At 39.8% G+C, this 18,895-nt stretch overlaps 2 protein-coding genes across 3 annotated transcripts in view; one reads left to right on the plus strand and one right to left on the minus strand.

Moving 5' to 3' along the window:
• AP3M1 (adaptor-related protein complex 3, mu 1 subunit) overlaps positions 1-12,362 on the plus strand; it is a 25,734-nt gene extending 13,372 nt beyond the window's left edge. Inside the window, exons 2-9 of the mRNA XM_012663314.1 lie at positions 610-885; positions 1,792-1,963; positions 4,545-4,682; positions 5,659-5,744; positions 6,444-6,577; positions 8,124-8,331; positions 9,613-9,757; positions 10,237-12,362. Of these exons, the coding sequence (XP_012518768.1) occupies positions 613-885; positions 1,792-1,963; positions 4,545-4,682; positions 5,659-5,744; positions 6,444-6,577; positions 8,124-8,331; positions 9,613-9,757; positions 10,237-10,337 (1,257 nt within the window). The 5' untranslated portion in view covers positions 610-612 and the 3' untranslated portion in view covers positions 10,338-12,362. The remainder of the gene's footprint in view (positions 1-609; positions 886-1,791; positions 1,964-4,544; positions 4,683-5,658; positions 5,745-6,443; positions 6,578-8,123; positions 8,332-9,612; positions 9,758-10,236) is intronic.
• Positions 12,363-13,636: 1,274 nt separating this feature from the next.
• The window catches only part of VCL (vinculin), a 129,340-nt gene continuing 124,081 nt past the window's right edge, over positions 13,637-18,895 (minus strand). For both annotated transcript variants that reach the window (XM_012663295.1, XM_012663296.1), the window contains 3 exons: positions 17,882-18,085; positions 17,398-17,502; positions 13,637-15,757 (listed from right to left, as the gene is read on the minus strand). In XM_012663295.1, the coding sequence (XP_012518749.1) occupies positions 15,611-15,757; positions 17,398-17,502; positions 17,882-18,085 (456 nt within the window). In that variant the 3' untranslated portion in view covers positions 13,637-15,610. The remainder of the gene's footprint in view (positions 15,758-17,397; positions 17,503-17,881; positions 18,086-18,895) is intronic.

Below are 18,895 nucleotides of genomic sequence, written 5' to 3' on the forward strand. Positions count from 1 at the left end.
TATAAATGAAATTGTTTTCTTAGTTTCATTTTCAAATTATTTATTGCTATAGCATATAGAAATACAATTTATTTTTATATTGACTTGTATACTGCAACCTTGATGAACTCATTTATTAGCTGTAATCGTTTTGTGTGTATGTGTGTGTATTCCTTAGGATTTTCTAAATACAAGATTATATTTTCTACAGTAGATACAGTTTTACTTCTTTCTTTCCAATTGGAAGCTTTTTGTTTTATTTTCTTACTTAATTGCCCTAACTAGAACCTCCATGTTGAATAGAAATGGTGAGAGTAGACATCCTTGTTATTTGGGGGAAAACTTTTGGTCTTTCACCATTAAATGTGATATTACCTGTGGGATTTTCATAGATGCTCTGTATCAGGTTAAGGAAGTTTCTCTGGAATAAATCTTACTTGGTCAGGGTGTATGATCTCTTTTTATATGTGACTGGATTCGGTTTGCTGGTGTTTTGTTGAGATTTTTTACATCTTTATTCATAAGTGATATCGGTGTGTAGTTTCTTTTATTTCCTTTGGTTTTGTGTCAGTGTAATGCAAAGATACGTTTTGACGTGTAATAAATTTAAACCTTTTTTGTCTCCAACAGAAAATGATCCACAGTCTATTTCTCATAAACTGTTCTGGTGACATATTTCTAGAGAAGCACTGGAAGAGTGTTGTGAGCCAGTCTGTCTGTGATTATTTCTTTGAAGCTCAGGAAAAAGCTGCTGATGTTGAGAATGTACCACCTGTCATTTCAACACCTCACCACTACCTCATCAGTATCTACCGGGATAAGCTCTTCTTTGTGTCTGTCATACAAACTGAAGTGCCACCTCTCTTTGTAATTGAGTTCCTACATCGAGTTGCTGACACTTTTCAGGTTGGTTATCCATCAAACCTTTCTAACTTAAATTACCCAAGTTAGTTGGAGGTGAGACATGATTACATTCTTTAATTACTCAGCTTTTGATATGTACTCTCTGTCTCTCATTTTAACTTAAGAGTAAGTTCGTAAACCCTTTTCTGTACGGTATATCGTGGCTCACGTGGTTGCTCTTTTCACTATTTTTTTATGTGTATTACAAATTACAGTTGGCCCTTGTATCTGTGGGTTCCACATCCATGAATTCAACCAACATCAGGAAAAAAAATTGTATCTGTACTGGACATGGACAGAATTTTTTTCTTACTTATTTCCTAAACAATGCAGTATAATAATTATTTACATAGCTTCTATATTAGGTATAATAAGTAATCTAGAGGTGATTTAAAGTATACAGGGAGATGTGTATAAGTTCTGTGCAAATAATATGCCATTTTATGTGAGGAACTTAAGTATCTGTGGACTTTGGTATCCATGAGGGTTCCTGGAACCAGTCCCCCGCAAATACCCAGGGCCGACTGTATATCATCAGGAAACAGTACTGCCCTCCACATATAGTTCTCTGGATGATCCCAAGATTTTTTATTGGTTATGGAAACTCTTCTATATTTACATTTTATTATTTCCTCTTGCTGAATATACCAAATAATTTAAACTTATCCATGTGTGTTTCACAGTAGTTAATCAGGGCAAATGAAGTTTGTAGTTTAGTTTCCAGTTTAATGTTTCAGTAGTTTCTGGTATGATATGTGATGTGAATGCAATTCAATCTACAAATTTTAAGAAAATATTAAGGAGTAGTGTTAGGACTATAGAGGGCTTTTTCCCCCTCTGCTTTATATATTTTCATCATCTTAAACAATGAATTATGTTACTGTGAGTTTATTCTGTATATTTTGTTAGGACTACTTTGGTGAGTGTTCAGAGGCTGCAATTAAGGATAATGTGGTCATAGTATATGAACTCCTAGAAGAAATGTTAGACAATGGATTTCCGCTGGCTACTGAATCAAACATTTTGAAAGAATTAATTAAACCACCAACAATTCTACGTTCTGTTGTCAACTCTATTACAGGTAAGATAAAAACATACTCTACTAGGAGCTGAGCAGTTAAAACTTTATGAACCACTCCTTGTTGCTTATAATCTGATAGATTATTAAAGTAGTCCAGTTTGGCCAGAATTAAAGTTACTAGGAATGTGAAAAATGGATATACTATGTATTTCTTTTCATAGAAAGAGGCTGGGTCTTAAATGATAAAGAACTTTTGGTTATTACTCTCTTACTAAAGGTTTTTCTACAAGACCACAATAATATTATTACTATTATTTAACAATAAATAATAAGACTGAATAAATTATCCCGGTTAATTCTAAAGAAGCCAGTATATGAGCCCACTTAGAAGAGCATTTAGTCTACTTATAGCCTGGCATTTTAATATTTAAAATAGCATTATATAACTGGCATACTGCTACCCCACAATCACTAGAATATAGAAAATTTAAGACTCTTTGCCACACAGTATGTACTGTCTCCTCCAGTTTTTTGTTTTCATACATGCAAAAGATGTATTAAAACAAGAGGAAATAGGAAATTAGCTTACTTGTGAGATCTCATGCATTGTGGGCCTGTACTTCTGTGATAAGCTTCCAACTGGGCTTCATTCTTGAGTGTAGCTAGAAATTAGGTACATCCAGATAGCAATATTCTTTTGAAAGTATTAAAGTCTTTTAGAGAAAGATTCCTATGAAATGTTATATGCCACTATGAAATGTTATACTGTCCACCATTGTAAACCCCTCTCCAGTGCATTGATCTAAAAATGGGGTGAGAATGGCCTAAAAGAAAAAGATCATTCAGCAGCTCTTTATTCATCCTCTGTGCAAGGGTGAGCATTAAGAGAAATTCAAAGAAAGATAAGGTGGAGTGTCTGTGCTCCTAAAACTTACACTCTGAGTGGTAGACTGGAAAAAAAATTAAAATACATAAACAACAGTATAAGACTTTAAAAAGCAATTCCATACTTTATAGATATTGTTATGACATTGGAAAGTACATGATACAATATTAAATGAAAAACTCAGCACAAAACCATAAAAAGTTATTCTTTAGTTATATGTAAATATTCACACAGACCAAAAAGTTCTAAAATATTTACAATGATTATCTCCAGCTGAGGAAATACACATTATCTTTTTTTTTGCTTTATACTTTCTAATTTTCCAAAATAAACATGTTTATAGTCAGAAAAAATTACTAAAATATAGAATATAAAAATATAGATTCATGAGGCAGTGTGTTACACAAAGTTTAAGAGAATGGTTCAATAGATGAAGTAATCCCTCCTGAACTGTACTGGGTGGCCCTCAGCCACCCTAGAGAATCAATTTAGGAAGAGAGGGAGGAAAAAGAGCATTCTTCACAGATGAAACTATATGAGAAAAATCACATATGAAGTGAAAAACCTTGAGTTAAATTAACCTCTTTAGCAGAAACAGAGCTGTTTTTCAGTTGAGAAGTTTGAGGTAAAATTGAAAAGTTAAGTTGAGAAAGTCCTTGAATGCTAAGCTAAATATTTAGCTTTCATCATAAAGTCAGTGGGGAAACATTGAAGGTTTTTGAACAGGAAGATAATATGATTAAAGTACTGCTTTTTGAAAATTCTTCTGGAAGGCAACAGGTTGGAGATAGGAACGCCAACCATAAATAGACTACAAAATTGTATTAATATATACAGTATTATTGCTACTATATTTTAAAGTGCAATTAAAAACAAAATTATAAAATAGAAAAAATAACAAACGCCACCTATTCATGGGGAACATGTTTAAAGAAATTTGCCAAAATACTGTTATATTAAAATGTTAATACCATCATGTTAACAGAAATGTTAATGATAGTTGTATTTTGGTAGTAAGAAGATAGTTTATTTTTAAAACCACCTTTTTGGACTTTCTACATTTTTTTAAAAATTTTGGTTAAGCATGTACTACTTTTGAGTTGGAAGTGTAAATTAACCAAAACAATGTTAAGTCAGTCACAGCTCAAGGATATATTTTTTGGATAACCAGATTTATTTTTAGTTGTATGTCAGTTTGCCAGGAAATTAGCCAGATATTGAAAATTAGCTATATTGCAGCCATCTGATGTGCTAACCTGAAAATGGGAAAAGGCCAGAATACATTCTTCATCTAGTTACTCCACTGAGGCCTGCTTGGCAGCATCTCATATAGAATTAAGCTGAATAGGGAATGGCCTAGTTATAACTCTCTGTTCTCAGTGGAGACATTTTATTGGCAGAAGAAACAACCAGCCTCTTTTTTCATCAGCGGCATCAGGATGAGATTCTGTTCTTGAGCCACTGGAATTAGGTTAGGTTACCATTACACACAGGAAGCAAAAGATAAGTAAATGAATTTAACCTGGTTCAGCAGGTAGGACAGAGAAACACATGGCCTATTTTGTCTTCTGGAAATTTGATCATGTTAGCATGGATATGCCTCTGACAATTCTGGAGACCATCCACAACTTCAATGAAGAAAAACCCAAACATTGAAGAAGCAGCTAAAGCATTCTTTGTTTCTTTTTTCTGGCAATAGCTTCTCTGATGACCATTTTATATATCAGCTTTGCTTTCTCCTTTTCTGGTTTCTAGGCAGTAGTAATGTTGGGGATACACTCCCCACTGGGCAGCTGTCCAACATCCCATGGCGTCGGGCAGGGGTAAAATACACAAACAATGAAGCCTATTTTGATGTCGTTGAAGAAATAGATGCAATTATAGATAAATCAGGTAATTATGTGCATGTGGTCATATTTGGGGGAAAACAATTCAGCTGACGCAAGCTGAATAGAAAATTGAAATCCGTTAGCAATATGATTTCAGTGGAAAGGCATTTGTCTTCTAATGAAATAAAAATCTATTTTGACCAGAGGCTACATATAATTTTCATAACCACTAGTTGAAATCTGCCAAGTATTTGTAAATCAGAACTTAGGATGCCTTAAGTCAATTATTTATTACCTTGTATACCTCTCTCTCTTGTTTATTCATTCTAACATTTATTGCATGTCTACCATACACCCTACTTTTGCTACTACTTTATGTACAGCACTTGTAGTAAGGGCCCCTTTCTGATTATTTTTGTAACCAGACAAAACAACAGTACTGTATTGGGATCATGATATTTTATTATTAAAAACATCTAATCCTATCTTTACATTTTATACACAAGGAAGCTGAGGCACAGAACAGTTAAGTGAACTGCTCATGGTCACACAACTAGTTGTTATGTGATGATGACTTTTTGTGAATTATAAGCCAATATCTTTTTTCAGTGAGTGCCCTTTCCATTATAACATTCCATGTTATAGAATAATAGATTTTCTATTGTGGCTCCTATTTCCAAAAAAGTTAACGAGTAGTTTAGTCCATTTCTTATGAAACTTGCCTCATTTTAAAATTCTATTAAAAACATTTTAAACTCATATCCGGTACTCTTACAGGGTTAACTCTATAAAGGAGACAGTTTGATTTTCCTTAGAATTATCATATTCTAACCTGAGTTAGGTACGGACCATGGCACTTCAGTGAAGAAGCTGTCTGAACTGGTGTCATGGATCCTCTGTCCACTGATTTGTTAATATAGGTACAAAGCTTCAGTAAGTCTGACACCCAGGGGGTATCTCCATTACTCCAGATACAGCGATAGCTCTAGTAAAGACCCAGATTCCACTGTTTTAATTTCCCTTTTTATTTGTTTCTTCAGGATCTACAGTCTTTGCCGAAATTCAGGGAGTCATTGATGCTTGCATTAAGCTATCTGGAATGCCTGATCTCTCCCTTTCCTTCATGGTAAATTTTATTCTCCTGTTCTGTAGCCCCTTGTATGCCTAATATGTGTGAAGAACAGAATGCAATGATAAATACTGGGATAAGTTTGTATCTTACATTGGAAAGATTATCTCAGAAATATTCCTAGTACAGTTTCCCATTCAATCACTTAGAAGATGAGCATGGCCTTTATGGAAATGCTGAGGAGAGGGCTTTGCCTAAGTGCACTAGAAGTGGCTTACAATTGTCTGGCTTACCTCTGTAGATCTCCAGTATCATTTTTACTGAATAATTATTTGCTTTGCTGATGTGAAAGGGCATTGGTCTTTTGTATCATTTTAGACTCAGCATGAAATACTGCTAAGAACAATTAAGAGAACTGATTTCTGGTGCTGTCTCTGTCACCAATTTGTCCTGATCTTAAGTTCTTTGAACCTCAGTTTTTTCATCTATGAAATGGAAATAATACTACTGGCCTTTTCTCCCTCATAAAGTTATTGAAATTCAAATAAAATAATGTATATAAAATATTGCAAACTTTAAAGCATTATGAAACAGTAAGGTTGTGTTGATGTGGTTGTGTCAATAAGATTATGTCATAGTAAACTCTTAGATGACTGCTTTATCTTTAGGGAGCATATTAATCTTTCATAGTACCAGAGGAGAATTGCCATATTCATCATATTATGTGAATATGGCTGTCTTCTGTTTTTGTGGCAGAACCCAAGGCTTCTGGATGATGTCAGCTTCCACCCCTGCATCCGGTTCAAGCGCTGGGAATCTGAAAGAGTTTTGTCATTTATTCCTCCAGATGGAAATTTCCGACTCATATCATACCGTGTCAGCTCACAAAAGTATGTTAATGCGTCAACCGTAGTCTGCCATTAAATATATCAGTGTATTGAGTAGAACTCACCTTTCCCTGTTTCATTCTGACAGTTGGGTACCTGAGTTCATCAATGCTCACTTAAACAATGGCTTACCAGGAGACCCAGTGAGAACTGCTGAATGTATGTGCCTAGAATAACCAATACACCTTGAATCTAAGAGTGTAGAGTAGTAGTAATTGAGACTAGTATAATCTGTAGCTGAGAGCAAGCATTTTTGGACCACACATAACCTGGGAAAAACTATGAACTGGTGCCATAATTTTACTATGGTCTGTAGATTTTGTGGCTAACAGGAGACACATCGACCTGTAGCTGCCCAAGACATTCCCCAAATTATCTGCTTCAAGTCACTGCTTGAGTTTTAAAGGAACAGTTTAGCATTGTGGGTTGTAGCTAGCTTGTCCCCTGAAAATATCAGAAGTTATTTGAGTGACATGAGGATAGGTCTTGAAAGTTAAGGAATTATTTCTTGGCTCTTATCACATAGGAACTGTTTTAGTTTGTATTTAAAACAGATATTTTAAATTATCTTTCAATGGGATTTTAACTCGTTTTTTTAAATTAGAACCATTTGCCCCAAATGTTTACACTATAATTAAACTTCAGATTTCTGTCTTGATTTTATATACTTGTTGCTGAAAAATCATACATTTCCTAGCACAGTAGTACCATTGTGCTACAGTCAGCACCCCCTTGCCCAGATGCTGCATCTGCAGTTCTAGAGGTACAGCTGTCCCTTGGTATCCTTAGGGGAATGCTTCCAGGACCACCGCCCACCCCACGGATACCAAAATCAGCAGGTGCTCAAGTCCCTTATATAAAATGTAGTATTTGCATATCACCTATGTGCATCCTCCTGTATACTCTAAATCATCTCCAAATTACTTGTAATACTTAATACAATGTAAATACTGTGTAAATAATCGTTATTACCATGTTAGTTTTTTTATTTGTATTTTTTTTTATTGTTACTGGCTTATTTTTTCCTAAATATTTTTGTTTTTGTTTTTTGTGGTTTCTTTTGAGACAGGGTCTCGCTCTATTGCCCAAGCCAGATTGTAGTGGCATCAGCATAGCTTACTGCAACCTCAAACTCCTAGGCTCAAGCCATGCTCCTGCCTCAGCCTCCCAAGTAGCTAGGACTACAGGCACACACCATCATGCCTGGCTAATTTTCTTTTTATGTTTTGCAGAGACAGGGTCTCACTATTGCCTAGGCTGGTCTTGAACTTCTTGGCCTCAAGTGATCCTCCTAAGTCAGCCTCCTGATGTGCTAGGATTATAGGCCTGAGGCACCGCACCCAGCCCCAAATATTTTCAGTCCACAGTTTGTTGACTTCGAGGATGCTGAATCACAGATAAGGAAGGCCAACTGTATAAAGCCCTATTGTAGAGTTAGAGGCAGGGTAGGATACTCTGGACTGAGGTTTTCAGGCCATCTCTGAAGCTGTCCCACACCATTAATTGTGTATATGTGTTCTTTTGTGTCTTTCTTTGTTTCTCTATTTAGTCTAGTGGCAATACCAGTATATGTAAAACATAATATCAGCTTTAAGGAGAACAGCTCTTGTGGCAGATTTGATATAACAATTGGACCAAAACAGAATATGGGAAAAACTATTGAAGGAATTACAGTGACAGTTCACATGCCAAAAGTTGTGCTGAATATGAACCTGACACCAACACAAGGCAGCTATACATTTGATCCAGTCACCAAGGTACAGCCACTTCAAATCAAGAGTGAGCAAGTGTTTCTGCAATATATTTTGTGATTTGCGGGGAGGGACAGTAGGAGGGGTTTAGCATCTTATTTAAAACTAAAGCTCCTATCAAAACCTAGAGAGTGTACTGTGCTGTGCTTCTGCCACTGGCGTCCTGCAGCTGCTACTGAGTAGGTAAATAGAAAACTGAGACTCATTCTGTCCTTTTTCAGAGTGTGCTTTACTCATCCATTGGTAATCCAGAGACTCCACTATCTAATGAGAAAGAAGAAACAAAAGATTTTCTAAAAGAGATATACATTATGTGGATACAAGAAGCTATTGTGATAGTCTATTATTAAAATAGAAATTGATCATTAAGGCTTTTTTCTTCCCTTTTAATTTAAAAGCATCATTTCATACTCTTTCACAGGGGATGTTGGCTAGGAAAGTTGCTTCCTCACCCTATTTAAACATGCCTCTAGCAGAGGGTTTTCAGAAAAACCGTAAAAGATTATTTTCTCTCAGCTTCCTGTTGGGTAGAAAATACGATTGTTTTCAAACAGCAGGGTCATTGAGCTGCCTGAGAAATGAAAAGGCATATTTTTTAATAAAGTCATGGAATTTTAAAAATCATTTAACCCAGTCCTAAGGATTCAAAGAAGCTCCCCAGAGACCACACAGGGCTGAGAAGGGGAGCTTCAGATCCCTGGCCCTTTACCCAGGCTTCAACTGTAACACTTTTGCTTCCTCATCTACTGTTGAGCTTACACACTAAAGATTTCATTTGAACAGAGGGTTCCGTAGCTAAAAGTTTAAAAATACCAACCTCAGTCAGTCTTAATTTACAGAAAAATAAAAAGGTCCAGAGAAAAGTAGTGAAGATGATGGTATAATGGAAAGAACATTTGAAATCAGATGGCCTTAGGTTCACATCCTAGCCTTGCCTCTAACTAGCTGCATGACCCTGTCATTTGATCTTTCTGAGCCTTAATTTCTTCATGGGTAAATAGAAGACAAAATCTACTTCCCAGCCTTCTATGAGATAACATGGGAATAGTGCTGAGCACAATGCTAACCCAAAGGTAAATGCTCAACGAATGTTGAGTCTCCACCCTCCCTCCCCATTCAGAGTCACAGAGCTAATTAGTGGTAAACTCAATATAGATCTCAAGCCTCTCGTTTTCAAGACTCTGTGCTTCACTTTGTATAGAAGTTTATGGTGTCTTTGAACCTTGTCTTTGAGCATTTGTTTTTAACAAGTGGCTTTGATTGTTTTTGATTGTATGTCTTTTTAAGGTACTAACATGGGATGTGGGAAAAATTACTCCTCAGAAGCTCCCAAGTCTTAAAGGACTAGTAAATTTACAGTCTGGAGCACCTAAGCCAGAAGAGAATCCAAGCCTCAACATACAGTTCAAGATCCAGCAGCTTGCTATTTCAGGTAAGGATAAGTTTGACTTGTGTTTAAGGGAAATTGAGTTTGCTGAGCTCAATTATTACGAGCTTAGAAGAGTAACAAACACTCCCTCTCTAGAAAGTGCAAGGGCTCCAGTTTGCCTTTTACACTGTGCTTAGGGGCCAGCCCTCCAGACATTAATGATTTTGGGAAGCACTTTTATTTCAGAGCTCACCTTCACCCCCCACCCTCATTTGAGCACCAAAGAGAAAGTCATTCATTTTTACAAAAGGTAGAATTATCCTTAACAGACATTCCCTGCCTATGTGGGAATCTTAACTAGAACCGTACCCTCACAGTACATTAATTCACGAATGGAAGAGACAATCCTTCCAAATGGTGGAAGGGACTCTGGCTAATGTCAGATTTACCATGTAATGTTCATTGCTGATAATGTATTGAGTTAGCAGAACTGTACTGGTGTGACTGTGATAATTTATTCCTTTTCATTCTTTTTGACACAGGCTTAAAAGTAAACCGCTTGGACATGTATGGGGAGAAATATAAGCCATTTAAAGGAGTCAAATATGTCACGAAAGCTGGGAAGTTCCAAGTGAGGACATGAGAAGAGGCCAAAATTTCTCAAGATCAGTTTGTTTTCCAAGTGTCATTACAATTTATTACTATTAGGTACCAAGTGGGTGGGAATACGTATTCTAGTTAAAGCATTTGTGTCGAGCTACATACCGCTAACAAAGTAGCTTAGTAATTAATGTAGGGTTCTTAAGGAGCTTTAAGCTAAGGAGACTTTTTTAATGACTTAGCTTATTTTGTATCTTTTCACTTCGGAAGATTTTGGAGGTGAAGTCTTCCACAGGGGGGTACCACCTGGACGCTGTACATTGTAACAGAAAAGGCAGAAACTACAGTGATAACCTCTCCTAAAACAAGTTAACTGGTCTCATCCAGCAGGAGCTATCTTAATCTGTGACATGATGTGTCAGGTGCAGCCAAATGTCACACCTTCTGATCTTAGCCATCCCAAATCAATGTCTCTCCCAACAGAGGGAACCCTTCCCCACCCAGCCCAAGAAGTTTACAAAAAACTGCCTCTTCAAGTGTTTGCCTTATTCAGCTTTTCACTTGTGCCATTAAGCAAGCACTGTAGCAAAAGCCACTTCCACATGGCCCTGGCAGGGAGCACTGCTGCTCCATGCTCCCTTCTCACTGTACTTGGTATTGTATTTTTTATATATAAGATTTTTATGTAAAGCTCAGATTTTGATTTACAGGGACCGTGCTGAAGTAAATAACATCTCAATTTTGTGCCACTGGTTCAGCTGTTAGCATAATAAATATCACTTGTATCAAAGGGGCAAATGCTTTATTAAGGTAGTAAAAGGGAACACTATTTCTGCTTTTAGGAAGTTTTTGCAAGCACAAGCATTTGCACTTTTAAGAAAATTAAAGTAGGAAAAGAGAAACTTAAGTGAAACCTTTGCCATCTTCATGTTTTATAAAGCTTATCTAATACCACTTAAACCATAGTTAGCCTAAATGCTTCATGCCCCAGTTCAGCAAAAGGAGGAAAATGTGCCTGCCTCACTATCCTCAGTCTTTATTAATCTTTAATCTTTTGTTGCTGTTCTGAAGGGGTTGAATTTGCCTGCATCCCTCTTCATATTGTGTGCTTCCCAAGGGTAGAGTCACAGATTCCTTCCTAAAACTATTGTGATAATTATCACTTGAGTACTTAAATGTCTCTACTGTACTGACAAAATACATGGAAGTGCATTATAATGAGGCAGAAACAAAACCCTCAGTAACACTGATGATACCACACTGATCATCATGGTTAGAAGGTCAGTCAACAGTTGTATCATTTCATTCAACTTCACAGGCTTGGTAGTCCTGGCCTGGTTATTTTGCCTCATTAGACATGAAGAAATGGAGAAAGGCTGAAGTTAAGATATAAGTGCTTATTCTTCACATTTCCTTCTTGTTCTTATTTATACTATTAGTTTTCTCCTTGTAACTCCATTCTTTTCTTTCAGTCTTCTCAGCTTATAGCTGACTTTCCCTGTTACACTAAGGACAGCCCTTACTCTCGATCCCGTGTGCGCTGTCAAGGGCTAGTGGTTGGTGCTGGTGGAGGGAGCCCACTGCACAGCAGCATTCTTACTTTGCCTGCCCAGGGTGCAGCCTGCTTCTCATCACGTAAGAAAGGCCACTTTTGCAACTTCTAAATTTCTAGAGTGACCAATCTCAGACTGGCAACTAAAGTCAAAATGTTGCCAAATATTTATTCCTTTTGCCTAAGGTTGGTTACCCAGTGCAATTGCTTTTCATTTTTAGTGTCTTACTCTTCAGAGTTCTTACCTCCAAAGAGCAGCAAGAACATTTGCTTTTCTTCTGCATAATCCCTAATCCCAACAATCCATACCTGGACTGTCCAGTTTCCTCCTATGCTGTCTTCTCTTCTGTCCAAGCAGAATATATGCCAAGAGACCCTTGCCTCTAGCAATTTCGGCTATATCCAAGTAGACTTTTCCTTCACAATTAAGTTATTGTATTTATTAATTTGATAGAATTCAGGAAACCATTTCTCTCGCTCTGGCTATACTGTCAATAAAAAGATGAAAGCAACAAATTGTTTTTGTTTTTAAGCCTCACTGTTGATCAAACATTCTCAGATGTGTGAGGCTCAGTGTCAGAACAGGCTGAACATGACCAGATTTTTTTCTGTATCATCGCACAAGCTTTGGCAGTTGCTCCCCTAACCTCAATATGTTAATGGCCATTCTTACTTTAAGCATCACGCTTCTGGCCACAGACTGAAATCAAAGCTACCTTCCCTACCACCACCACTACCACCTACCAATAACAAATATTCATGAATACTTAGTAGTAGTAGAATATTTTTCAAGCACAGAATTCCAGCTAATCCCAGAATATTCCCTTTTCCTAAATTCATAAAGGAGTCTATCCCAAGAGCAAATGAAGTAGATTATAATTGTCTGCATGAGGGCATCACTATCATTTTATTCAAAGGGAGTGCATCTGATGGGCTCATTCCTTAAGTGGTGCTACAGAAGAACCCTTGGAAAATGCTAGTCTTATTGTCCTTAGAGGCAACAGAGTTGAGAAAATAACTATAATGCAGCAGGAAGGCAGCACCAGTGAGCATGGTGAATAACAGAAATGAGACAGTTTTAGAGATTGCTAATTCAGCAGCCTTGGACGTTTTTCTTTAATTCAAACAGCCTGGGATCTGCCTCTATAGTCGGCAGCTTTTCTGAGTTAAAGCAGTGATAAAAGCAGTTGGCAACACTAAATATCAATATCACCCTTTAATGATATTCACCCCTTTCAGATCTAGAAAATCAGGCAAAAACAGTGATGTCCCAACTGTACTCCAAGAACCTGCTCCTACCTTTATAGTTAGTGTTCCTCAAGCAAGAGGAGGACTATGTCCCCAACAGCTAACTCTGCCTCATAGCCCTGGTGGATCCCTGACAACTCTACTATCTGTACTGGGCTTCAGAATATGAAAAATGGACCTGTGGTGCTCCTGCATATTTAACAACGTCAGCTTCTTAGGGGATAGTGACGGTCTCCATGAATAGCTAGAATCTTCTGAGATGAAGACAAACTACTTCCCCTGGGGGGTGATCCGCATCATCTGACTGCCTTCTGCCTACTGTTAACCTTTGTCACGTCGTTCCTTCTATGGTATAATCCCCAAAGTTGTCCATTATCACACAGATCCTCATTAAGCAAATATGTTCTAAAACATTTGCATTAAATAAAAATCTTTAGTTTTCAGATCTTGAAGATTAGTTTCATTGGCTATTCTTCAAAATGAAAGAGAAACCTGACCTAAAAGTTCTTGCTAAAATAACGTACCCATTGTTTAAAGCATTATTTATACAAATGCATTTTATTGTTTTAAACAGAACAAAAGAAGAGGCAGAAAATATTTGCATATAATAAATCCTAGCTTATAAATGTAGTTTTTTAGTGGTGACATATCTAATCATTCAGGGATTTTTTTTTTTTTTTTTTTGTCTTTTAAATTGCTTCACTGTGTCTTGAGCACTGATACTAGAGAAAAGCACATCTGGCATTAAGTATAAACCAGTGTCTCAAACCACTGGAAGAACTTGGAGAGCAAACATGATTTTTCTTATTCCCTCTAATCTTTAGTAAAACAAAAGGTGATCTTTGGCATAGATTCATAAAGGCATTAATATTGCATTTATATCAGGTAAGCACTACACAAATATGCTGAGGGCTTTGAAAATAACCTTCATCAATTAAAAGGAAATAGAGGAAGCCTGAGTACAGGACCAACCACCTTAACACAAGTTCTACACATTCAGTGTTGGGATCGAACACACGGTGAAGGCTGGAAGGAAGGACATTCAGGCTGGAATTCTTACTCCTTTACTTATCTGGTTCTGGGCTCTGGGAAGAAATACGGTTTCATATGCCAGGAAATACTTAGCAGTGATAGGTACAAAAAAGGAAAATTTGCCCTCTCTAACTTTGCCTAATAGGAATCTTACTGTGGTGATAAATATTATACCCATTACTCTCTTAAACAGTCGTACTTGGAAGAGGATGTAGCAGGCTTGGTTGTAGTTGGCTGAAGGGAGGAAGGAATTACAAAGGAGTATTTCCCACTGATTCATTCCTAGTAGCACCAGAATTCTAGTCTGCAGATACCACTCTGCCTTAGGCAGGAAGTGTCCTTCAGACAGGATTACCTTTCCACTAAACACTCTTGGGGGGCAAGCACTAATTCTTAGGACTTAATTTCAAAAGGATAAAAAGGATCTTCCAAAACTACAGATGAACACCTATATATCTTTAAAATCTTGTTTAGGAAAGGTGTTGGGGAAAACTACAAAATCCAGGATGGGAGACATGATTTGGTTAAAAATTAAATGCAGCATTTCAGCTCAGAAAGAACAATTAAGAGCTAACAATGAATGATAAGGCCTCAGCACAGACCTCCGCAGGCAGTGACAAAGCATAGAGCGCCTGGGAGTGGCCCCACGAGGAAAATGGGCAGGGCCACACCCCAGCTACTCTGCCCCTCCAGTGGCAGAGAGCACCAGGACACAGTGTGTTTGTGGGATGGCTACCTTGGTGGCCAAGGCAGGATACGGGATGGGAAGTTTCCCTAGCACAGACATTGCTCAGGGGCATGGTAAAGACAGAATCATATGACTCTGATTTCCTCTGTGAAATTTGGTTTTATACTGTGGGAAACTAGAAGGATTAAATCGGGGAAGGGCAGGAAATGAATCCAGGCCCCATATGCTGGAGCTCCCCCGCGGCCACCTTCCCCTGCAGCAGCGAAGCTCACTTCTGAAAAGGACCCAGGTTGCACAGCCCAGGGAAGGTAGGCAGGGTCAGCAGCAGCATGGAAAGCTCAAAACAGTTTTTGGAGGCACAGTGATTTCCTTCTTAACTGACTTGCCTGGGCCCTGGGTCTTGGGAACCCGGAAGGGTAAATGGGGTCCAGCAGAGGGACACAGAGGGAAATGTCTCCTAGGGATCAAGGGCAGAGCAGGGTGTCTTGGCTAGTGTTCACTCTTGGATTCTGAGCTTATGTGAAGTCCATGAGCTAGAAACCCAACCTGCCTATTTGGGATAGAGTGCACGAGCATAACTGTGTTTGAGAATACAGGCTTTATACGGAGACACATTTCAAAGTGTCCATGAAAAAAGTATAAATGTTTTCTAATGTGAAGAGGCTCCTATTCCTTTCTGATGTGTCAGGCCAGCATGTGGCTTTCAACCCCAGTAATTCTGGGTGGCTCCTGGGACTCAGATCATTTTCCTTCTGTTTAGTAGGGGTTTCTATCCCAGCCAGGTTCAGCCAGGTGCCTACTGGTACCAAGGAGTCTTTCTAACCCAGCGCAGTGTAAAGCCAGCATCTGTTCGAATTTTGATTGAAGCAGCTTCTGCTTCTCGCACCGTCTCCTTCACAGACTGCATGAGGTTCTGGGCGTTGTGGACCAGCATCTCTGTGGCCTGTAAGGAAAGAGGAACTCTCCATTACTCACAGTCCCTGATGCAGCCCTGCCTCCAAAATAGGTTTAAGCCAGGTGTAGACCACAGTTAACCCCACTGGTACCTGACATCCCCTGTACTTGCCCACATCACTGGTGGGTTAGCCGGATCACGAAAAAGGACCCAAAAGTGGACCGTCACTGATTGTGTGCCTTCAGATGGCCTGTAGCATGTACTCTGTCTCGATCGTCAGACATGCTCCTCCCTCAGGACCCACTGTTCCCTCTACCTGGAATGTTCTTTCTCCAGGTATCCCGTCTCCCCAACTCACCTCCTTCAGATCTTTGTTCAATTGTCACCTTGGTGAGGCCTTCCCTGCTCACATTGTTTTAAATCACAAACCACGTCCCCAACTCTCAGCATTGCTCATCCTTCAATTTTTTCTTCATTTTTCTACGTGGAACCTATCATCACTAACTGATATACTATATAGTTTACCTAGGTTGTTTGTTTTTGTGTTTTTGTTTTTTTTGAGACAGAGTCTTGCTCTGTCACCTGGGCGAGAGTGCCATGGCATCAGCCTAGCTCACAGCAACCTCAAATTCCTGGGTTCAACTGATTCTCCTGCCTCAGCCTCCAGAGTAGCTGGGATTACAGGAGCTCGCCACCACAACGGGCTACTTTTTTCTATTTTTAGTAGAGATAGAGTCTCATTCTTGCTCAGGCTGGTCTTGATCTCCTGACCTCAAGCGATCCTCCCACCTTGGCCTCCTAGAATGCTAGGATTACAGGTGTGAGCCACTGCGCCCAGCCAGTTGTTTGGGTTTGTTTGTGGTTTGGGGGGATTTTGTTTGTTTGTTTTTGAGACAGAGTCTTGCTCTGTCGCCCAGGCTAGAGTGCAGTGTATGATCATAGCTCGCTGCAACCTCAAACTCCTGGGCTCAAGTGATCCTCATGCCTCAGCCTCCTGAGTAGCTGGAACTACAGGCACCTGCCACCACGCCCAGCTAATTTTTTCTATTTTTAGTGGAGAGGGGATCTCACTATTTCTCAGGCTGGTCTGGAACTCCTGAGCTCAAGGGATGCTCCCACCTCAGCCCCCAAGTAACTAGGACTACAGGCACATGCCTCCATACCTGGCTCATCCTTATTTCTATCTCCGTCAGAGAAACTTAAAGAGAATACAAGGGAAGCACCTCCTTTGAGCTATCATTTCATTCTCAGCACAGGCCTACCCACCTCCTGTCGCTAAAAAGCCTGCCCTAGTCATCCTCCCTGAGGCACTTACCACCCAGGGCTGGAAAGCATGCAGTGGGTGAGAGTGAATAAGCACTGGAGGCCTCAGAGAACCAAACCTATTCCCCGGAGTAAAGAACTGAGTAGAGTCCTAACTGCCACTGATTCATAGTGTTACTACAGACACTTAACCTCCCTACACTTCAATTTCCCATCTGCTGGCTGACAAAAGTTGCACAAGAGCTTTACTTCCAATTCCAGATTTCCGATGCATCTCCCCAACACAGTCTGTCCCCTCCTGGGAGTCAAAGAGTCCATCGCATACTGAATACTCAATTCAGAGGTAAAATTCCCCCAAAGTTGTATTAAATTGCTGCAAAATGGCAGAGGCTGCTGGCAAGAAACCAAAAGCAGCAGACACATACCTGCTCAGACTCCTCATCACTGATGTTGGTCCGGCCCAGCATGGTGGCCTTCACTGTGGACAGGATTTTGAGCTGGGTGCTTATGGTTGGGATCCGCTCACACACCTAAAGAGAAAGTTTAATTAGGTATGTTTCCATATTTGGCCGGCAAGCTCCTGAGGGCAGGACTTATCCACCTCTGCATTCCCAGTGGCTGGCACACAGAAGGCACTCAGTACATTAGCAGCAAGATTCCACCTGTTTTCTCCCCAGGGTCAGTACTGCGCCTTTGTCCAGAAACGGAAGCAGTCAAATTCTTTCACCTGATTAGTAAGTAAACTTTCCTGACTGTATATTTCCCTCTCGCTATTCTTTCCCCTCTGAAATGCCTCTTCGTCCTCTACGCACCTTTCTCTCTCCTGCTTTTCTTCCTCTCATATCCCTCCCACTCTGACACACACACACACACACACACACACACACACACACTGTCTTTCCCGAGTACCTGTAAGAGATTGGTTCTAATCCGCTTATCTGTGCACTGCTTGGCAACCTCCTTGGCCAACCGTGTCACCTCGTCTGAGGCCTTGGCGATGTCCTTGGCACACTGGATGAGTGCCCGCTTGGTACCGCTGCCCCCTCTTACCAGCCGAGACATCTCAGCCATCAGCAGAGCCATGCGCTTGGCTGCTGCAATGATGTCATTGCCCTGGAGAGAAGCAAAGACACAGTGTGAGCTCTGCCCACGCTCTGGCCAAGTTAAGAAAGGAAGTGGAGGTACAGAGAAGAGAGGAGGGAGCCTGCCACTCCAGCACCCCTCTGGAAAGGGGAGAAGAGGAGAAAAGGACCACTCTTGAGTGATATGGACAGCACTGGAGAAACAGAGAATGAGCCAGGACACTCGCCCCAGCTCTCCATGTCAAAGAGACAGAAAGAGAAATGACAGAGGAGAGAGGAAGGGGGAGAGAGAAGAGGGAAGGATGGAGAGAGACATCTCCTGGCTGACGAAAAAGGAAGACGAAGACCTAGATATTAGTCTGAAGGGCAGCATGTGCGCCCCAGGCACGGCACAGAATAAGCTCTTCAGCATCTCCAGGTTAATCGTGTCAATAACATGGGGACAGGGCCAAGGAGTGGTTAAACAGGCATTTTCATTTCTACAAGGGAGAAAGCAGCAGAGCTGACCTGAGGGGAAAAATACAGAGGAGCCTTTCCAGACGCTGAAATCAGCCCCCTCATCCTTACCCTTGTTGCAAATAGCAGCCAAGGACTCTCAGTACTTAACCAGAATTTAAAATCCCAAGTAACTATTCTCAGCCTGAATGAGGAAAAAAAAAAAGATATTTTCTGATCTAGACTGCTTTGGCCCTCCCTCTACTGCCTCTCGTTTTTCCCATCAGCCGGAAAGACGACGTTGCTTTAATTCTTCACATGTAAAAGGATAAAGAATCAAGTCTTCAGGCCCCTCAGCTAAGTGAAGCCTCCGGTTAAGGGAACCTCCAGCTAAGAGGATGCCAGG

The sequence above is a fragment of the Propithecus coquereli genome, unplaced genomic scaffold (genome assembly GCF_000956105.1).
Source record: "Propithecus coquereli isolate 6110/MARCELLA unplaced genomic scaffold, Pcoq_1.0 Scaffold80, whole genome shotgun sequence".
Taxonomy (NCBI): domain Eukaryota; kingdom Metazoa; phylum Chordata; class Mammalia; order Primates; family Indriidae; genus Propithecus; species Propithecus coquereli.